This window comes from Montipora foliosa, chromosome 8, assembly GCF_036669935.1.
Source record: "Montipora foliosa isolate CH-2021 chromosome 8, ASM3666993v2, whole genome shotgun sequence".
In the NCBI taxonomy this organism is placed as follows: Eukaryota; Metazoa; Cnidaria; class Anthozoa; order Scleractinia; family Acroporidae; genus Montipora; species Montipora foliosa.
Window position 1 is genome coordinate 19835962 of NC_090876.1, and position 21380 is coordinate 19857341.

Here is a 21380-nt window from a genome sequence, read left to right on the forward strand (position 1 = left end):
CAGAAAATACATAATTATGCCTGATATCTGTCGTTACCTTGCAAACGCTTATTAAGTAATCTTCCAACTCACTCGTTTAGCCTGCAGCACATCTGACAACCTGCGCACTAAACTGTGGCTGCCAAATCACATTATTTTTCATGTCTCCAGTTCCAACGACCTCATAACCCACCCACCCTTACCGAGTTTCCGTTTTCTTCCGCAGTCTATGACAAAATCCGGGATGTAGTATTCCCTCTAATGAGATGACCAATCACGTATGGCAAGAATAATATATACAAAAGAATCTCATGTGTTGCGTTTTCCGTCAAAGAATCGAATATAATCTTCCTGACACTGTGTTCGGGCTTTTTTTTTTTTTTTTGCAGTGACTCCCGTCTTGAATTGGTGGTTTGCGGCCTTACACTTCAAGACAACTGAATGCATTCCATTCGGGGCTCGCTTGGGATGAACATGCGCAATTATGGACAGCAACCGCGACCTCCTGATGGAAAACCATTAACCACTTCTTGAAGTCTTGTCCGAGGCATTTGAACTCTTATCCAGGTCGAAATACTAACAAATAAAGTAAAACTGCATATAAGAACAAGAAGGACTCGAGTAAAGCTCTGTGGAAACGCGGGAAACAATATACAACGTTGCTGACACAACTTAGGAAGAGTTTTTTGGCCGACACCAGCCTCAACTACGTTGGAAATTATTAATATCAAAGTAACTGAAGTGAAAAGTTTTTCGTTACGAAACAATGTCCGCTAGCTCGTTAGCTTCAGTCTTGCTGACTAGCTGAACCGTAAAAATTCCGCTACGGTGATTCTCCAATGTCTAAATCAGTCGACTCCATAAATATAAAGGTAATTTTAACGGTTTCAAAAGTCTTATAAGAAACGATTTAGAAATACATGAAAAAAGAAATATAAGTGATAGAAACCGACGTTTCGGTGCATCTTGCGCCATTATCAAGGTTACATAAAGATAAAATGCGGTTTGTGAAAAGGCTAAGTTGAAACAAATTTGCATAAAAGAGTGCCAAGCTAATTACATGAATACTTTAGCACGAAGAGAATCCGACTGTACATTCGATGCTGGTTTAAGATATTGAATACACAGCATTTCATTAACAAGGCAGTCAAATTTGTTCGTGCATTTCTTGATTACATTGAAGCGTGCTAAGAAATTGTTCGGAACAGCAGTGTTACGTTCTTTGCAATAATGCCTGTAAATAGATGACGCCTTTTGACGGTGTCCCTCAACGCGCGTGTGAAGGTGGCCCTTTGTGTACTTGACATAACCTGCATCGCTCAGGTCAAACTTGAATAAATAAACAACGAATTGCTGGGTTACGATGTTAGGCTTGGGCTCACGCCACGCAAGCTTAGATCTTGTTTAAGCTTGCGGCTAGTAAACACGGGTTGAATGGTCTTTTGCACCTTGTTGCTAAGATCCCTAAGTTGTCGTTTGACAGACACTGCAGCATCCTGATCTTTCACTTGCTAAAATGACCCGGTAAATCACACGACCACCAGGCTAATGACGATGTTTCTTGTTTTCAACAACACGAACTGGGGCGACAAAAATAGTTGGCCATTCATAATACGGTATTCCAGATTCAAAACAATAACAAACGATTGCGTTGCATCTAGGGTGAAAATAGGCCTTTTCAGGACGGTGCCTACTATTGTTATTGCGCATTACGTTCTGCGCATCTCGAGATACTCGGGTTTCCTATTGGTGATGCTTACTAATACAGTGATATTTTTGCGCGGTTTAAAACTATCCAGAGAAAGTAGATCTTAATTAGTACTCTTGGTATCCACAAAGAAAATTGGGGGTAACCTTGCATTTTTGAGAGATAATTAAGCATCATTTTGAGAAAGAACGACATACATCGCTTTGTATTTTGAAGCTTTTTTACAAATCTTATTCATCAATTATCTTTGAAAAATGCGTGGTTACCCTCAATTTTCTTTTTGGATTTCAATAACAATTGTTACGATCTACATTTCCTGCATAGTCATAAACCAGGGCAAAAATACCTTTGAATTAGTACGCACCGTCCTTAACATAAACAAAATATTTAAAAAAGCAATGAAAAGTGCCCTTACCTGCGCGCGGTCCGTTGGCCCATTTTGACTACTGTCTAAAGAGACCATCGTCAGGGGTGTTAAATGAGTGGTCTTCATCAAGTCCACTCGCGCGCCACCTAACGCTGCCATTGGATCGCTAAAGGTCAAAAAACCGGGATAAGGAAGCGACAGTGAATGGGCCGAGAATGGTTGACTGGGAACGGAAGTAGGTAACAGCTTTGAGGCCTGCACTGCCTGAGTCCCTAACTGTTGCTTGTCGTGCGTGAAAGCCGAGTTCTGCCGATGAAGATCTTCCTGTTGTTTTATTAGTTGAAGAAGAACGTGCTGTTGACTGGCCGTTTGTTGTGGCTGTGAGAACGACTGCGTCGAAAATGTCTGGCTTGCGGGCGATGGTTGAGGGAGTATAATCTTTTGCTGCGTCTGAAATCGTGATTGGAGTTGTTGACTCGCTTTCGAAGTTGTAAGCGCTGTCGGAACAATAATCTGCTGTACTTGGTTTACTTGTGTCGGCTTCTGCTGTTGTTGTTTTTCTTTCTCTTGCTGATTGACGAGCGTTGATTGCGGAAGCGCGGTTTTCCCTATCTGCTGCTGCGGCGGCTGAAGGATCACGCCGCTTATCTTCGGCGACTGTTTAGGAGAAGCAGCAGATGGAAAAGACGGCAAGACGCCCTGAGCTGCTGATAGACTCGCCTCTGAGAGTTTGACTGGCAGATCTTTTGTCTTGTTTGCCTTCGCTTCTGTTCCGTTCCCTGTCGTCCTCTCATCTGCAACAAAATCAAACCCTGATTGTTATGGTAATTTCAGCAAAAATGCTGCGGAAACACTAAATGCGCGCGCACCCCAAATTAAGAGGAGTCGAAAGTATGATTATCCCATTACAACAGGACATTCATCAAACGCCATTAGACTCAATGTAGGTTACAGTTGTCCACAATGATGGGAATGAATTGTCAAATGGGGAACGAGTAGAGCGTTTTACCATAACAAAAACAAACAAACAAAACTAAAATCAGCAATAATCAAGGATTAGTGAGGTGTACAAACGGGAATCGCTGTTTTTCCTTGGGCAAGCCGTGCACTATCAAATGACATCGAAGCCACGTATGCCAGCCAAGACGGCGTCCAGACGCTTAAATCGTATGACATCACGATCGTTAACCGAGGGGCATCACGCGGAACTGACACGATTAGGATACGTTCTCCTCCGTCAAACGCATCAATTACTCTAAACACGGGCAAACGATACGATGAACCGGATTAGTTTTAAGCACCATCACTAATACGCACAGTACTAACAATGGTAAAAATGATCCTCGCATCTAACTAGACAATTTAAGCAATTGTCACTTTAAAGACACCTGAAAAATCTGGCTTAGGGCGCTTGCCTTGAAACACGTCCTGACTACTCGTTGAATTTGTTCCAGATATCACCATGTTACATGATACCGCCAGAAAATTTCACTCCGGTACGAAATCCTTCAACAGTGTCATGTAAACGAGGAGCAACCAATCGTATGAAGGTGACCTCTGGAAGGACTGGAACGGGTAGCGCATGCGTGAATTTCGTCAATCCAAAGTGGCATGTATTTGTCAAAGTCAAGTGTGCCTTCATGCAAACACGATATGAAATAAAGCGGGCATCACGAAATCCCAATACGAAATCAAGTACTCTAAGTAGTCATCCACGTACGGAACTAGTTTCTCAAGTAAACAGCCCCATACAGTAGACGTGATAGGTAAAGGTAAAGAAGTCGCCTGAATTTTTAACCTACGCTTCAAATATAACTTTCTTTCATGTACAGTGACAATTGCCTGATTCGTGATAAATAATTAAGGAGGGTTTCATTTAAAGATCACAAAAGTAAAAAAGATAGTCAAACAAAACAGAGACAGAGAGGACTGACATGAGCGAATCACAAAGAAAAGCAAATACATGCGCGGAGCTTGGCGCGGGAAAGACAAAGCCAAAGGAAACAATTCGCTTACGTCTTAGACCTTGCTGTATGATGTGAGATTCTTAGAGAAATTTGTTTAAGCGCTACGCTATTCATTCGAGCAAAGTTAATCGAGGGACTGGTTATGAAACCCCAGCCTGCAAAGCAAGAGTATTTTACGAAGATTTATCGGCCGACATTTTGGATAAAGAGACTATCAGAGGACTGGGAGAAGTAAAAAAATTGCACTCACGGAGAGGAGGACAGTATGAAATGGTGGTGGGGGGGGGGGGGGGGGTTGAGGGATGGGAAGCGCAGAGAACCCTAACCCTGCCCTTTCTCCTCCTGTCCGCCACTTCCCCGCCCCTCGTCCCAATTCTCTACCACCTATGTGCTTTCAAAATGGTGGCCCATTACGAACGTTGGACCTTCAACAAGCGTCCGCCTGCCAAAAAAGGCCCGCTTTGCACGCTACAACGGTCACGGCTAAAACAGCCAACAAAAACACGAAACAAAGAAACTTGCTGAGTTTCATAACCATCTCGATAGATTAACTATGATTTGACGCATTCGGAAAGACAATATACATGTCGATTGTTATTAAAATGTCCTCTGCTTAAGAAGAAATTAAAATAGATCAACATCGGTCCAATTCAAAATTCATTACCTCCGGAAAGAGTTGCTTGCTTCGCATTTGCGCTAATAGGGACTTTACTCTCGCCGATCGAAGGGACTTTGGTCTCTGTACCACTTGGAGAGATCTCCGTCTTTGCGGACCCGTTTGCGCTGGCACTGACGGAGCCTCGAGGTCCATCACTGATCTGGGTCGTCCTCGTGTCAGCCGTTAACGTTCCCTGAGTTGAGACTGTCGTAATGCTTGAGGCATTCGGAGTAGTTTGTTTCGTGACACAAGGTGATGTAGTAGAGTTGGTGTTCGTACAGGACATGGGTGTGGCTAATCGGACGTTGACTTGGAGTAACTGGTTTTTCCGTGTCGTCAAAGTAGCGAGTCGCTCCTCGAGTCGAGCGTTGTCGGCTTTTAGCTGGTGAAGACTGTTCATCAGCGAAGCAACTATAGAGAAAACGAATAAAACCGATTTGAATAAAACCCTGTGCAACACTCTCTCGAACAGCACTGTTGAGTAACCCCCAAGTTTATAACCACAATGCTTAGAACTTGAGGGTATTCCTTCTTTACCTCAAACTTCGAATAACTCTTAAAATATTCACGCCGCCTTCAACCTAAAACGTCCATTCACGAGGGCGAATTTAAAAAGATGCAGTGAAACGGTCAGGCTGGAAAGCCTCAAGGAGGCATTTTACTTCGTAAGGGATTGCCTTTCTGCCTTGCGTTCTCAACGTCAAAACTTCTCCACTTCATATGTTTTTATTTTGTTTATTTGTGGCGAGCGTTAGCAGCAAAGTTTCCAACACTTTGTCCAATGCAAGATAAGAAGCGTACACTTTTAAGGACGTTCGCGCCCATTGCTACTGCGCATTTGTTCGCGCATGTCACGCACACGTCATGCATCGCAGACCACGAAGGTAAACACGATGCTAAAGGTGCAAACATTTTCCACAAGGATGGAACGTGAAAGCATGTGGCATTATGGGATAGCTGTGGACCCAGGTCTTCTCGGAAATGTCACGCAATGGCGCGACATTGCGAATAGACAATCGCTTTGAGGACTTCGCAGCTATTTTACTTTCTTGAATGCTCGGTGAGCCCCATTTTTTTCTTTCTGTAGATCACTTCCTTTCCTGATTTTGTCCATCAAAAAAAAAAAAATCTGTACGCGAGAAGTTACAAATATTTCGCCTTTTATGCTCTCGTGCGACCGAAGTTTTCTTTCTTACACTAATATGTATCGTTTTTCAAGGTCTATTTCACCTCAGAAAAAGACATCAGCTGCAATAGTTTGTTTAGTTATATTAGTTACGTTAAATTGAGTACGTTTACCTGATCTAAATTTCGCTAATGTAGCTTTTTTATTGCTGACAGTTGTAAGCTAAGATGGTTTTAAAATGACGCAAGCTTCTAAAAGTGCACCTCATGATCTCGAAAACGAGCACGGTAACCCACCTTTTTTATTTTATTTTTTTTTTTTGCCTTTTTGGCCAATTTAGATCACTACCTTTCTGCACGGCAAGTTTAAAAAAAATCTGTACGTGGGAACGTTTTGGGCGCGAACGTCCTTAAATGAAACAGAAAGGTCATAATGTAGCAATACTGTACCATCGTACTGTGACGCCTGTTGCATTAGAAACTGGGCTCCCTGTTCCCACTGATACTCCAGCAGCTCTTCCAAGCTGGTCGGCAATTGCCTGCAGAATGAAATAACCATAGAAGCACCAGAACTTGTCAGCACATTACAAGCAATTTTCTAATAAGGACATGGACTAGACTACTAACTAGAAAGATTAAACTTGACAAAGAAAAACGTGTGAGGTTATTGAAAATTATCAAAAGAGAGGAAAGCTGATACCTTCATCGGCGTAGACATCCTGCAACATTGTTGCATGATGTTGCGACATTTGTTGAAAGGGCTGGCAAAACGCATGCAACATTTGCGACATTCTCAACGCAGCATGTCGATGTTTATATGCCCCAGGCCCCTAACGCGCAAGAAACGGACCTAGCGCGCATGCCCTAGTGCAATAATGTTGCGTGAACGTGGTCAAAATGAGTACAACATCATGCAAAATCCAAATATTGCACGAAAAATTTGCCCGTTTTTCAAATTTGATCCAACATGTTGCAACACATCGCAACGGGGTGGCCAAACCAAACGTATGCAACATGTTGTGCCCAACAATGTTGCGAGCGTTTGGCCAGGCCTTAATGGGTTATTTACATGAGACCGGGACGAAATCAGACCGGTATGAACTTGTACCTGAATGGAATTCTTGCAGCCGTTTACATGAAACCGGGATGAAATGGTATGTTTTGTCTAAAAAAATATATGGGCTGACCGAAAAGCATACAGGCTTGAAATTTCTGGACCCGAACTCCGACCGGTACGAGAATTTCTCGTCTTGGTCCAGCAACCGAGACTAATTCAGACCGGTCTGAGTTTCTTGTCAGGCCGGTCTCATGTGAACGCACAAAAAGAAATGTATGGAGGCCGATACGAACTCGCGCAGGTCTGAGGGTAATTTGAAATGACGTCTATTCTTTGAACGATCAAAATGACACCCTACGTTTTCACTGAATGGCCTCTTAGGGTAGTAAATCGAATAGCAAGAAAATAGAACTTTGTTTTGTTTTTAGAGGACCCCCTCTTAGCGAAGGAAACTTTTTAGGGGGTCACTTGGTCTTTTTTCATACCAAGTTCGACCGAGGGAGTATTTATTTTGGGACTACTTTCGAAACAGTTGGCTTGCGTATTGTTGTTGTTTACCGTATATTTATTACTTTTTGACACTAGCCTCGAAAGCTCGCTTACTCTTTTCATTCAAAATAGGAAAACAATTAGCAGGTTCTACCAGAAAAATTCCAAAGAACATTTTACTCACAACTAACTGTGAGAATCGTAGGGCCAATTCAGTCTTTCTGGAACGATTTTTACCGACGTTTTTAGTTGCGTGCCCCTGAAGAGAGTTCACGCAACATGATACAAGTGGGAGGGTTTTCATTTGAGGCCGGACGCCGGACGTTTCGTCCGGTTGTTAACCATTTCACGTCCTGGTGTGGGTTGTTCGAAGCATGGTTAGCGCTAACCAGCGTTAAATACCATGGAAACCGATAGGTTTTGACACCGCTTAACCAACGGTTAAGCAAACCAGGCTGCGAGCAACCGGCTCCTGTACTTTGACGCTATATAAATTTGTCAATATTTCGTCTTTCATTTTTCCTTCTTCTTTCCTTTTTTTTGGGACTTGGGGTATCTTAGGAAGCCATGGGCTAAAGAAACACAAGACAAGATTTCACACCACGACGTCACGTCGCCTTATTAGGGAGTTTAAGCAAAGACAACAGCTACAGCAACGACAACGCCACAAAGCAAGAATATGATTGGTTACAAAAAGGAAAAATACTCGTGCTGCACGTGCAGCACGAATTTCCGTGCATTTTTTCCCGTACTCCACAAAACAGAAACGTGAAATCACCAAATTTTAGGTTTTGACGACAACGTGAGCAAGTAACAATGAACCATTCATTTGCTATTTTTACTTTAAAACCGTTCGCACCCATCCAGTTACAGGATAGTTCGCCCGTATTGTACAAGGTGAACAAGATGGAATAATCGCGAAATACTTGCAATAGCGCTAAGTGATATTTTGGAGTGACGTTTCGTTGCCGTTGTACTTGCTTAAACTCCCTATTTTGCTTATGTAACTGAATAATAGACCTGTTGCCATTTCATTCACGCGAGTTTAGTTTTCTTTTTTCCCCATACTTTCAATGATAGTAATTTATAGGGGACCCATGCCTCTTTGGGGGTTCGCTCCCAAGGCACTTGCCATTCAACATAAAATCCATATCGTCAAATCCGCTACTTTGAAAAGCTATCGAAAAATACTCACAATGGCCCTGGGGTAACACTGTTGTTCCTCTGTACATGGCCATTCTCCAAGAGTCCTCTGCTCCTTGGCTGCGGGATCATGTAAGGATTGGGACTGGGTGTACGGGGACCATTCCGAGGTACGCTTGTCCCTTGATTGCTGCTGTCGCTAAACAGTGGGCTTTGATTAGACAAATAGGAGGGCGGAGATGTTAATCCTTGGCCATCTTGGGGGAACGTCAATGGAAATGCAGTATTCAAGGGCGAAGTCACCATGTTGCTTGCTGCAGCTGGCGAACTGTTCTTACGATTGCGATTTGCCGTTGTTGGGCTCTGTTTGGACTTTAACGGTGGTCTGCCAACTTTGCGCTTGGGCTCATCGCTACCTTTAGGTGCAGCTCTCTTCTTGGTAGTCGCAGCAGTCACAGACTGCTTCGGTGCTTCCTTTGGGGTGCTTGATGCGGCCGGCACAGCAACGTCCATTTGTTTCGCTATATCAGCCACAAGAAGATCACTGGCTGGAGGCTGTGGGATTTCTTGCAACTGACTCGCCACAGACAATGGCAACATTTCAGGTCCCAGAACAGTGGATGACGATGGTCTCGGGGAGGTCTCCTTTGCCATCAAACTAGAGCTGCTCGTTTGCACAGGTGCAAGTGGTAAAGGCACAAGCCCAGGCAAGGGAGATTGCCTAAGGCTATCACTCGTAACACTCGCTGTTTTCTGTGACTCTGATGTTGTTACCTTGAAGTCGAGTATCTCCGTTGGGGTTTTTGCGACGGATGGCTTTCTTCCTCTCTGTTTTGGTGTCGACGGTTGATTTGCTAAGTTTGGTGCAGTGATATCGGGCTTAGGTGGCTGTTCAGAGGAGACTGAAGCAGCGCCAGTGGAAAGTCTAGGCTTGGGAATCTTTTTGTCTTTTTCTTTTTCGGTCTTGGCTTTCGATTTGTCTTTTTCTTTTTCTTTTTCTTTTTCTTTCTCTTTTTCCTTTTCTTTCTCTTTTTCCTTTTCTTTCTCTTTTTCTTTTTCCTTTTCTTTCTCTTTTTCTCCTTTCTCCTTTTCTTTGCTTTCCTTATCCTTCTCCTTATCTGGTGCTTTGGTTGTTTTGTCTGGTGGCTTGCTGTTGAAGAGAATTCCCTTCGCCTGTAGTTTAAAAGTGTGGAAAGCACTATATCAAATAGAATGAAACAGCAGTTTCCATGGCCTTGGGTACTCAATTTTGGCGGGGATTCCCATTTCAGCAAGCTCAAAAGCTTGGGGAACGATCCATTTCGACAAAGACTCCATGGTTGTCGTTCCAATCCACAATGAAACATTCAACTCTTTCTGTTGACACCTGGTAATTTGGTAAAATTAATCGGAATGTTCGCCTAAAGGGATTCCGATCCTGGTTTCTGTCATTTCCATAGAGTGCTTTTTGGAAGGTGCAAACCTCCTTAAAATCACAACATTTACTTCAAAGCGAGATCAACTCTCTTCAAGTTTAGTGTTAAACCTTTGAACAGTCATGCCCAGACAGTCAACCTAACAGAGAGAGAGAACGCACTTCGCTTGCAAATTTCCATGATCTGTTTCCCGTTAAACATTGTAAAAAACTGAGTTGTCTTTGGATAAAGAATGGTTGACTATCATTACATAAAAGGATGGTTTATTCTAATAATGATTGCCAACAAGCGGCAACAGGTCTAATTGAAGATTTAACTAGGGCTAATTTTTATGCCTCTCTTATGCTCTTTGAACTTCAAGAATGTATCACGACACCCAAACAAGAAGATAAGCAGGTTAAAACATAAAAATTAACTGTTAATCTGAGCCAGATGACAAAAGGAAAGGAACTTTATTTGAGTGTCTAGACTTTCCAGCACTGGACCACTAATTGGGGACACTGTAAACTGAAATCAACAAATTGCCGCAAATCAAATCAAATATTGATTTTTGAAGAGAGGGAAAAACCGGAGTACCCCAAGAAAAACCTCTAGGCCAAAAGAAGAGAACCAACAAACTCAACCCACCTATGACGCCGAGCCTGAGAATTGAACCCGTGTCAAACTGGTGAGAAGTAAGTCCTCTCACCACTACACCAGCCCTGCACCCCTGACAAACGAACTTAACGCAATACCTTTTTATTCCAGTGGAACTGACAGTAACCAACATACTTGACAGTCGGCCCTGACTGACCATCATTTTCTTCACACAGCAAGCCTGAGCTTTGAGCGCTAAAATGTCAAAACGTAATTGCACATATGTATTAAAGTCACACATCACCCAAGAGATTAAGAGACAACTTTCAGGCGATCAAACTTATTACGAAGATATTTCAAGTGACGACGATGACGAGGACAACAACTACATGTATGATGATGATGATGACTGAATTGAGCTTTATACCTATGATATCACTATTTCATAATTTACCTATATATAGGTAAATAGTGATATCATAGTTATAGTGTTGAGTTTAAGGTGTTACTTGAAGAAGCGCTGAGCACTTGACATTGACCAAATGCAAAAATGGCCACCAATAATTTTTTTTTCATTTTTATTTTCTCTCTACCACACATAAATACCATACAAGTGTGATGAAGATATGTTATACAGAAACTGCTAATAGTAGAGAAAGGAAAAAAGTATAGGAAAACAAATTAGATGCCCTTTATTGCCTTAAACATACTTAAGAATGAGAGTAAACAGTTAGAAAAATAAAGAAATAAAATATACATGTAACAGACAGAACACACAAATACCCAAAGACAATGTAAATGAGATACACAATAGTATCAGGAAAGGGAGATTATTATTCTTTTGACTTTGTGTTTAAAATTAGCCTTACTAGCCTCGCTAGCACATGTAAAATTGTGAGAAATTTTGCTGTAAAACAAGGATAAATTATTAATTGGTGGCCATTTCTGCATTTGGTCAGGGTCTATCTAACAAGAATTGACTAATATTCACTAATAGATTAACAGTTAATTGATTGATTGATTGATTGATTGATTGACATAAATGTAGACTCACAAAAAATTAACTTTGTTTTCTTGAATGACCCTGATAGCACCATAGACGGCAGTCTCTAAGCTCGTTTTTTAAATTTCAGAATTTACAGTAACCCATTGACCCCTAAGAGTGACACTTCACAGATTTTACTCTGTCTAACGCCAGACAATTTTAGGGCGTTTGAATGAATGAATGAATGAATGAATGAATGAATGAATGAATGGGTTAATGACAAAATATACATGAAAGGTGTTTTTTAGACTGCTTTTCAGTTACTCCAGTAAGATGACCTTTTTCTGTTACACAAAACAGTGTTGTAAAGAAGGCAGTCTTGGAATTGTTGAAGGTGGTTGAAGCCACCTTGCACGATAGTGTATTCCATAATCTAGAGGCTTTAACAGATTTCGTTATCACATAAAAAAAACTATTACAATGCATACCAAGTGACATGAAAGGCATGCCTACAACCAGTCTTGTTACAGTTCATACAAGCTCCATGAGCTGTCTTGCTCTCCCTTCCTCTCTCTTCGCATATGTAGCATGTCTGCAAATAAAGTGCAAGCATGAGATCACTCGTGTTTCCAATTACAGCAAAGACAAGACAAGAGGCCGACCACAGTAAAAGGCAACCCCATTAAGGCTCCTTTTTCTTAGCTTCTACAGTAACTCACGGCATCTACCGTGACTAATTGCAGGGGTGGGCGCCACTCCTAACCCGTTGCATTACAGCAAACAGGGGTAAAAATTGAATGTCTTGCAGTTCAGATGGGATGAGGCACCTAAAAGTTAAGATTTGAACGTGCAATTTGTGGCTACGATACAGACGAAATGCAAGCATTGGCATTTGGGCTTAGTTTGTTGGTGCATCTCCTCAGCTTTCCTCCATCTTTGTATCAGTTTGCACTTATGCCCAGAAATGTAACAAATTAGATGCACACCCAATTTTGACATTTTGAGTGTCCCTTTAAGTCTAAGCATTTGCTACAACCTATTTCCAAGAATAAGGTTAACGTTAGCGTTACATGTATTCTTAGCTGAGGATAAAATTTAATGCGGCTCTTAATCCTTATAGAAGGAGCAGCATTTGGGGAACACTTTGTGACGTTAACTGTCTGTATTCTGAGATATGAGTGATGTTGAAGTTCGGCAGAAAGGCAAGGGGGCACTTTGTGACACTTACTGAAATCTGTGTGTGTCTAATAGGACACTTTCAAAAACACCATAATATTCTTTCGTTGCCCTCCAAAATTTTGCATAAGCATTGTTTCTATTTTCTCTTGAAACCATTGTAAGTCCAAACAGAAACTGGAAACTATGCTGCTGTGTTCTTGTTTTTTGTCGTAAATTCTCATGATTCAAATGCAGCTGGTTTAGATGACTGCTTTCCTTCAGGTTTAGGCTCCCTAAATTTGATTTTATTTGCCGCTTTAATTTACCAAGCAAACTGTGGAAATTCGAAACTAGAGTAAATGCAAGGTCCCTAAAAAAGAATGTGGTTAAAAAAGGGGATTGTTTGGGAGATCATGCAAGGTTTTTTGAAATGCTACATGTACATGTATGAAAGACGAAATATGGTAAAAATGTTTACAATACCTTACAGAAACGGTCATGTGGTACTGATGCCAAAATGATTGGCTCCATAGTGGTCACATTTCCAAATCGAACTTCAGGAATGTACAATGCGCAGACAACATGAGCCCAGCCTGTAGACAAAAACATTCCTTGCATCACACAATACATACATGTACATTGTACATCAAACACACTATGCTTACAAACGCTTTAAAATCGAGACATGCAGAAAAGGGCTAGAAAATAGATTGCGCAAGTTAACATTTTGACAACTTGACCTGTCCAAAATCTTTCAGAGAAACTGTAGGACTACATGTTTTGTTTTATGGGGAATTATTAAGTTATAAATAAAATTTTTTTGTTACTGACCTACTGTAAGGCTAGAATTAAGAACAGAGTCGAGGCTCTGGGGTTAACGTTGCATTTTTCTTTGGTGCTTTAATTACATATTTTATTGAACATCGAATTTGTTCTTTGACATTGCATAACATTCCAAGGTAATGTAGAGCGGTGCTCAAAATTAAAAAAGAAATCCAGGTTGTCCTTGTTTCAAAAGCCAGGCAACTAACCCCGTAAAAATTTGGTTGCCCTGATAAATGCTTGGTTCCCCATTAGGAAAGCCCCCACGATGTAAGCTGTGTTGAGATGCAATCACATGGTGTCGGAGCTAGGTATCCCATATTTCCAAGTGTGCACCTGTGGCTTTTTGGGTGTTACCCCGACAGCAACTCATTAAGTAATCAATAGATCGCTGGAAGCGCACAAAACTTTGATTGACATTTTGGAAGAATTCATTTACACTGTACTGGTAAGTGAAATAGGGTTAAGTTTCAGTTCAGTAAATAGCATGTTTTTGAAAGGATGCAAGTCAGCCAGTAACCAGTTTCAATTGTTTAAGTTAACCAGTTTTCCGTTTCAAGAGTTTGTAGTTTACAACTGCTAATTTCGAGCACTGCTGTAGAGCCTATCATTGGTCCTTCAGTCTATTTTTTTGCTAGCAAATTTTGTCATTGTCGGCCTCCTTCCATCTCAGGAGACGATGGCTGCACTAGGTTGAGTCAATTCCAGTTGCTGCACCTCCTGGAGTGGCTATGTAGGCCGATGCAGGTGTGGCAGTCTTTGCGGCACAGGTGGCAGGTGTGGCCTGTTGCTGCCTGATCTGTGGAGCTTGACTTACGGGTGGCTCTCTTCTTCTTCCCGTAGTCAGTGCGATCTTGCTCGGCTTGTTTTGCTCTGCACTGTGCAGCGGACCTCCAGGCATCTCAAGATTTTGCGAGATTTTCCAAGACTGGACGTCGATTGCTGCACTCTTCATGTCTTTGAAGCGCAGTCTGGGCAGCCTCCTGACCCGGAGCCTTCGGAAAGTTCTGTGTAGAGCAAGTAAATAGTCTGTGGGGATTCCACCGTCATCCAAACGGCGAATGTGGCCTAGCCAGCAGAGACAACGCTGAGTCAGCAGGGTGATGATGGAGGATAGCCCAGCGCACTCAATCACGTCGGTGTTTGGGATCTTGTCCTGTCATCTTATGCCGAGTATGCATCTGAGGCCGCGGAGGTGAAAACCATTCAGTCTCTTCTCATGGGCAACATATGTCGTCCAGGTTTCACTTGAGTAGAGGGGAATGTGCTCACGACACAGGCTCTGTACAACTGCATCTTGGTGTTCTCCATCAGGTTGTTGTTGGACCACACCCTCTTGTGGACCTTGGACATGACTGCTGAGGCCTTCGTGATTCTCACGTTCATCTCTGGCTCAAGGGAGAGGTTTGAACTGATCGTAGACCCCAGGTTTTGGAATCTGTCAACCGTGTTGAGTTCATGAACTTGTCCCTATGTGGATGCTTGGTGGGGGCGGGGGGGGGGGGGAGTCAATGTTAAGGCTCAACTAAATGAATCTGACACAAATTATAATAGGAACAAATTAATCAGTGCTAATCTGACAGTTGTCTCTGTTGTTAAGATGTTAATACGAAGTAGTATTCGAATATGATATTGGTGATATTGATTTCATATTTGTCGCAAGTTCACTGGTGGCAAGATAACTAGTTACCTGTGCACAGTGTTGTATCACCAGCATAATACCGTATTTACCTGTGTATAAGTCGACCTTTTACAGCCTCAAAAGAAGCTCCAAAAATCGCCCTCGACTTATACACAGGTCAAAGATTTAGAGCCAAGTTCCAGCTAAATAATTTATTCAAGATGAACACAATAATGTTGTCTTGGGCATAACGAACTCAGTGGGCAAAGACTTCAAAATGAATGACAAAAAGACAATTTCAGTTGAAATGAAAAAGGATTTGTACAAAAATGTTGAAGATACTCACTAGCACAAATATGAAATAGACACTGGAAATTATTGTTTATCAAAGGCGGAAAGCTCAAAAAGGCATCTCTGTTTCTTCAAATAAAACACGATCGTTCAATTGCTCAGTAACCTGGCGCAATACGTCACGTTTGCATTTGTTTGCGTGCAAGCATCATCACTCGCATTGCCTGAAAATGCTGGGGGTAATGATTGTTTTTTATTCTTTATACAAACCTGGCTGATTTACATGCTTTGCAAAGTTCTTAGTGTTTGGTTTATGAGTTTTTTGTTTTGTTTGTCATGTGAGATATTATAAATCAAGGACCAATTAAACCTTACATATTTTGCATCGTTTTTTGAAGTCATTTTCAAAGATTGATTCCTGCTTCTGTGATGTTGTGCTTATCCTCTAAAGCCATTTCTCCTTGAGCAACAAAACAGATTAGTTAAGGTTTACATGTTCGGTTTTCTGAGAACTTTTTCGAAACTCAAGGACAAAATGCCTGCATATACAACTGCTTCACCACAAAACTATTAAGCGATTGAGGCCCTGATTTTTTTGTGTATCGACAGTTCCAGAAATTGAAGAATACAATATGAGTATCCCAAAAAAATTTTGACAAAGAATTAAGGAATTGCTTTTTTTGCCATCAAAAATGGGGGGTCGACTTATGCACACGTAAATATGGTACTAAACGTGGTATCATGATATAGATTATACATATAACATTTTATCTGATGTCACTTACCTCCAGTATCAGTTCTCTTCAGGGCACCTTCCTTGTGTGGGCAAAGTTCACATTTCTATGAGATCAAATTCATGGTAACAAGTTGAAGTGTATTGACATCAAACCATTTTATTTTGTTAAAAATTAGAGTGTACTCCAATAATACATGCATGAACCTTAACTAACTCAAAGCAAAATCATTTTCCCCAAAATTTTTGTCACACATTTACTCTTATTTTACCCTACATTGTATGTGTCTTGAACCTCCCAATACCGTATTTACCCGTGTATAAGTCGACCTTTATGGCCTCAAAAGAAGCTCCAAAAATCGCCCTCGACTTATACACGGGTCAAAGATTTAGAGCCAAGTTCCAGCTAAATAATTTTATTCGAAATTAACATAATAATGTTGTCTTGGGCTTAACAAACACAGTGGAAAAAAGACTTCAAAATTAATGTAAGCAATTCCAGTTGAAATGAAAAAGGATTTGCCCAACTCTAAATGTTGAAGATACTCACTAGCACAAATATGAAATAGACACCGGAAATTTTTGTTTACCAAAGGCAGAAAGCTCAAAAAGACATTTCTGTTTCTTCAAATAAAACATGATTGTTCAGCTGCTTAGTAGCCTACCGCAATATCTCGTGTTTGCGTGCAAGCATCGTCACTCGCGTTGCCTGCAAATGCTGGTTGGTAATGATTGTTTGTTATTCTTTATACAAACCTGGCTGATTTAAATGATTTTGCAAACTCTGTAGTGTTTGGTTTATGAGTTTTTTGTTTTGTTTGTCATGTGAGATATTATAAATCAAGGACCAATTAAACCTTGCACACATTGCGACACCCATATTGCAGAGAATTTTTTTTTTCTGATATCTTGATTTCAACAACAACTTTAAGAGCTCAAAATAATTAATATACTCACCATCTATTTTACCTTGCTCTAGGTGCTAAATTGCAGAAAATGCACCCAAGACATGTCATTTTTTTTCAAATTGTCCTAGGGAGCATGCCCCCTAAGGGATGGGCCTTGATTAGTCCCATTAAAATTAGTGGATGCCAACTTCTCAAATCCTGGCTAGGGCCTGCCCAGGAGTGGGTTAGGGTTAGTACTCCAAGGCTGTTGCCTAACAGGAGCCCGGTAGCCTGGGGCTCCCAAAGAATAGCTCTGGGCTCCTTAATTTTTCACAGCAACACCTTTCACTTCATATGTTGGGCTCCTAAGTTCTCAGCGTTTAGCTCTGAGGGCCCCTATTAAAATTTTCTTAGGCAGCAGCCTTGTACTCATCAATGAGGGGCAATTTACATGTAAGAGTCAATGGATTAAGTTCATACAACAGTCATCTCCAGGGGCTTCATTAACGGCCAGGAACCAGGCAAACTGGCCAGCAGGCTGTGGACATGACTTTGCCGGGGGCTGCTTTCAACATCACAGCAGACTGTTTTTTCATAATAAGATCAATTTTAAAAAATACACTTTTGTTCTTTTTTTAGATCTGCCTTCTGTTATCAAAATGTCACAATTTAATACGCTGCCTTCAATTTCTCAAACCACATTCAACTCAGAACGAATCACCCTACTATAACTACTACTATATTGCAAAAAGAAGACCACCTGAAATGTTCCAATGTTAGGTATTTTGCAATGGCGGCTCAGACAAGATCGCAGTACATCGCCAGTTATTTTTCTTCGCAAGGCGAATTGCCTCTGGCTGAGAAAAGTGCACTTTTTTGTGTCATGTTAACGAACTAATTTTCTGGTGGATACTGGTATCAAGTCATTAAATTGTCTGAAAATGGCTTGATTTTTCTGTGGTTGAAGAATGTTGCTTTGGGCTTCAGAATGCAGGAAACACATCTCTACAACTTACGAATTTCAAAATTTTCTGGGGTAGCATGCCCCAAGACCCCCCTAGGAGGGAAGGCCCTTATGCTTTGCCTGGGTGTTAGACCCATAATTATGCCCAACTGCCTCAAACCTTATTGAAACCCCTGCATTTCTTGTGTAATCCAAAGAAATAAAAACAAGAGTCTCAAGTTGTGCATAAAGTACCACAAATGTACACCATGCACCTAGGCAAGTTTATTACTATCACGCAACAATAATTGTCACCAACAGGACATTGGTCTTCCAACCCATTTGAATGTTGAAACAAAATCCGCTTATAGTTTGAATGTGGTTGTTTCCCATTTACCAAAAAAATCCGGAAATTTCGGTTGGAATGTAAATGGTAAGCCTATTTTGGTCTTCCCAAACGGAAAATGTCTGGAGAAAACAGGATTTCTTGAAAGGTAGTCCAAAATCCCCAAACAGAATTTTCAAACGGAAAACATGTTTACCATTTGCATACCCCCATGATTTTGCCTCCCTCCAGACTCTCTTGGTAAACTTGAACGAACTTTGTAAATGGTACATGCCGATACCAACTAAATTTCCCATTCGGGAGTTTTGCTTACCATTTGAACAAACCTGGTACCAACCGGTTTCTGTTTGTAAATGGTAAACAACCTGTCACAACCTTTTTAGCTCTATTGTATGTGTATTACGCTTTGACCTATGTCAGCGTGTATGTTGTTGTTCTAAAATCGGCCTAATGAGTTGATAGTTAACAAGTTCTTCGTTCACTGTGATTTCCTTGTACATTTGCATTTTGCAAACTTATAAACTGTCAGCAAATGAACCATCACAATCATGTTTCTCGCTTCATGCTAAACAAATTAAAGTTTTCCCATCATCAGATTGCAGTCTTGAGTGTTTGCTAACACTTTATTTGCAAGTCCTGATTTGCATCTTTAAGGCCTGTTGAAAGTTTGGCTTTGCCAAATACTGGGGACTTTGCCAGAAAAAATGTCCCTGGGGCAGGGGAAAGTCAAGAACTTTGAAATACTCAGTTATCGATGTTTCCACATGATACCCCCCACATCAGCCCGGGGTCCGGAGCGATTGCAGAATACCAGGTCCACTTTGAATGGAACAAATCTCCTATCTCCTGCTCCTGCGGTCCCGCAGTGCCCAAACAAAATTATGCAACTAAATTAGGTGAACGACTGCTACTGCAGTGCCGAAGTGTCGTAGTCAATGAAAAATGAAGTCTGAGTTAGTTTAAAGACTGCAACCGCAATGCGGTAGTGCCGTAGTAATACACATGTAGGACAATGAAGCCTGAGTGAGTCAAGGGCAAGAAAATCTAGTGAAAAGTGTAGTTAAGGATGGTGCCTATTAATTCAAAGGTATTTTTGCCCTGGTTTATGATTGTGCAGGAAATGTAGATCTTAACAAGCGCTATTGAAATCCAAAAAGAAAATTTGGGGTAACCACCTATGTTTTCAAAGATAATTGATGGATAATATTTGTAAAAAGCTTTAAAATACAAAGCAATGTATGGCATTCTTTCTTAAATTGAAGCTTAGTTATCTCTCAAAAATGCATGGTTACCCCATATTTTCTTTTTGGATACCAATGGTACCTACCAAGGTCTACTTTCTACGGATAGTTTTCAACGGCGCAAAAATATCCCCGTATTTGTAAGCATCACCGAAAGGAAAACCCAAGTATCTCGAGATGCGCAGAACATATGCGCGATGACAATAGTAGGCACCGTCCTTAACCGAACCAGAAAATGAAAGCTAAAATTTTACGAGACTGCTTAGGCCTAATCACTGAAACGAGTGCTTAGGCTTAATCAGTAAACGAGTGCTTTCTTCTTCACACGATCTGGTGAAAAATGTAGTGGACTGAACTGCAAAATGAAAGTTAAAATTTTACAAGAGTGCTTAGGCCTAATCACTGAAACGAGCGCTTACGCTTAATCAGTAAATGAGTGCTTTCTTCTTCACACAGCATTGCAACAAGACTGACTATCATTTCAACGAGTGACGACTAAGGGGCTGTAGGACTGTGGGTGCAGCATTACAACACGACTGCAGCACTGCGGGAGCAGTTTTTTAAGTTCGATATTTTGTGGGCCGGGTTTTCTGCAATCTAGCCCGGGATCCCTTCCCCGGGAGCCGATGACGCTATGAATCCCCAGTCAGGGAGTCACGCTACGTTATGTAAACATAAAATTCGTGACATTTTTTCCCTTCCTACCGTCCGATAACTCAAAAAGTAACTATTGATCGAAACGTCCACTGAAAAAAATTTACTCGGCATCATATTTTGTGTTAAAATTAATCTTACCAGAAAAATATCTACTCACCACTCGTGCGATCCTCTCCTGCGATTCACATTTTCGACAAAACCATGGTCCCTTCGGCACTTGTACTATCCCATAGCAAGCTAATAATTAAGAAAATACAAGTACTAAACGGGTTTCGAGCACACTTTAAAGTTAATCAAAAATGCATAAATAGTACCTTGATGTACAGCAACATTGCACCCGTGCCCATCGCAGTAAACCAACGGGTTTTCGTCCCATCCCCGTTCGTCTGAACAAACACAACATCCACCTATCATCTCTTTCACCATGCTTAGAAACCTAGTTCTCTTTTGGGCACCTTGAAAGAGCTACACAGACCCAAATTAGGCGCGATCGGGCAGTGGAAGGACAATGAAATGCGAATCCATCCAAGTTGTTTGCAGAATTTTAAACTAAAATGGACGCGCGATGCTGCTGCACATGTTTGTAGTGCGGCTGCGTCGTATGAAAATTCGCTGACCATAAATTGAAAGAAAACAACACGCGACAAAACACGCGGAACACGCGATGATCTTGCTTTTCACGTGACGTCATCAAGGTTGTGAGCTTCTGATTATACGTGATCACAAAAACATGAAAAATTAATTTTATTTCCATGAATTCTTTATTGGAACTACACTATCCCTTGTATTCCCAATAAAAATCTAACGGGAGTTTCAAAAAAAAAATTATTGACTATCTTTCTCAACGAAAGCACCGAAAGCACAACAGTTTTACAGAGTCAACTCATTAGTGCATCCTGCACTGCCTCAGTAAACGAATGGATGTTGAAAAAATAACGAAACAAAACAAGGGCTGTTTGAATGTTGCAACCAGAAAATTCTTTACCTGTAAGAGTCGCCATATATGGTAAATTTGTAGTCACTGTATCAGGAGCCCATTACCTGCACTTTAACTAAACTGTCTGAGTTGCCAATAGAGGCATATACGTAAGCTTTATCGTTAAAACACAGCATCCATACTTTCACAGTAGCACAGCCACGCGTGGTGATCAAACCACCCCGACTGGAAGGACGTATGGAAATGGAAAGAAGGAAATGATTTCTTGGCTGATT

The 21380-nt window shown here is 41.2% G+C and overlaps 1 protein-coding gene across 1 annotated transcript; it reads right to left on the reverse strand.

Annotated features, from left to right (window-relative positions):
* Nucleotides 1-360: 360 nt before the first annotated feature.
* Nucleotides 361-20739, reverse strand: LOC137967272 (protein AF-10-like). Its single transcript, XM_068813794.1, has 11 exons — nucleotides 20483-20739; nucleotides 20326-20405; nucleotides 16147-16201; nucleotides 13111-13220; nucleotides 11958-12061; nucleotides 10643-10739; nucleotides 8546-9666; nucleotides 6255-6343; nucleotides 4686-5090; nucleotides 2103-2848; nucleotides 361-555 (listed from the first exon to the last, which is right to left on the reverse strand). The coding sequence occupies exons 1-11, from the start codon at nucleotides 20592-20594 to the stop codon at nucleotides 499-501; spliced, it is 2976 nt and encodes a 991-aa protein (XP_068669895.1). The 5' UTR covers nucleotides 20595-20739; the 3' UTR covers nucleotides 361-498.
* Between the last annotated feature and the right edge of the window lie 641 nt (nucleotides 20740-21380).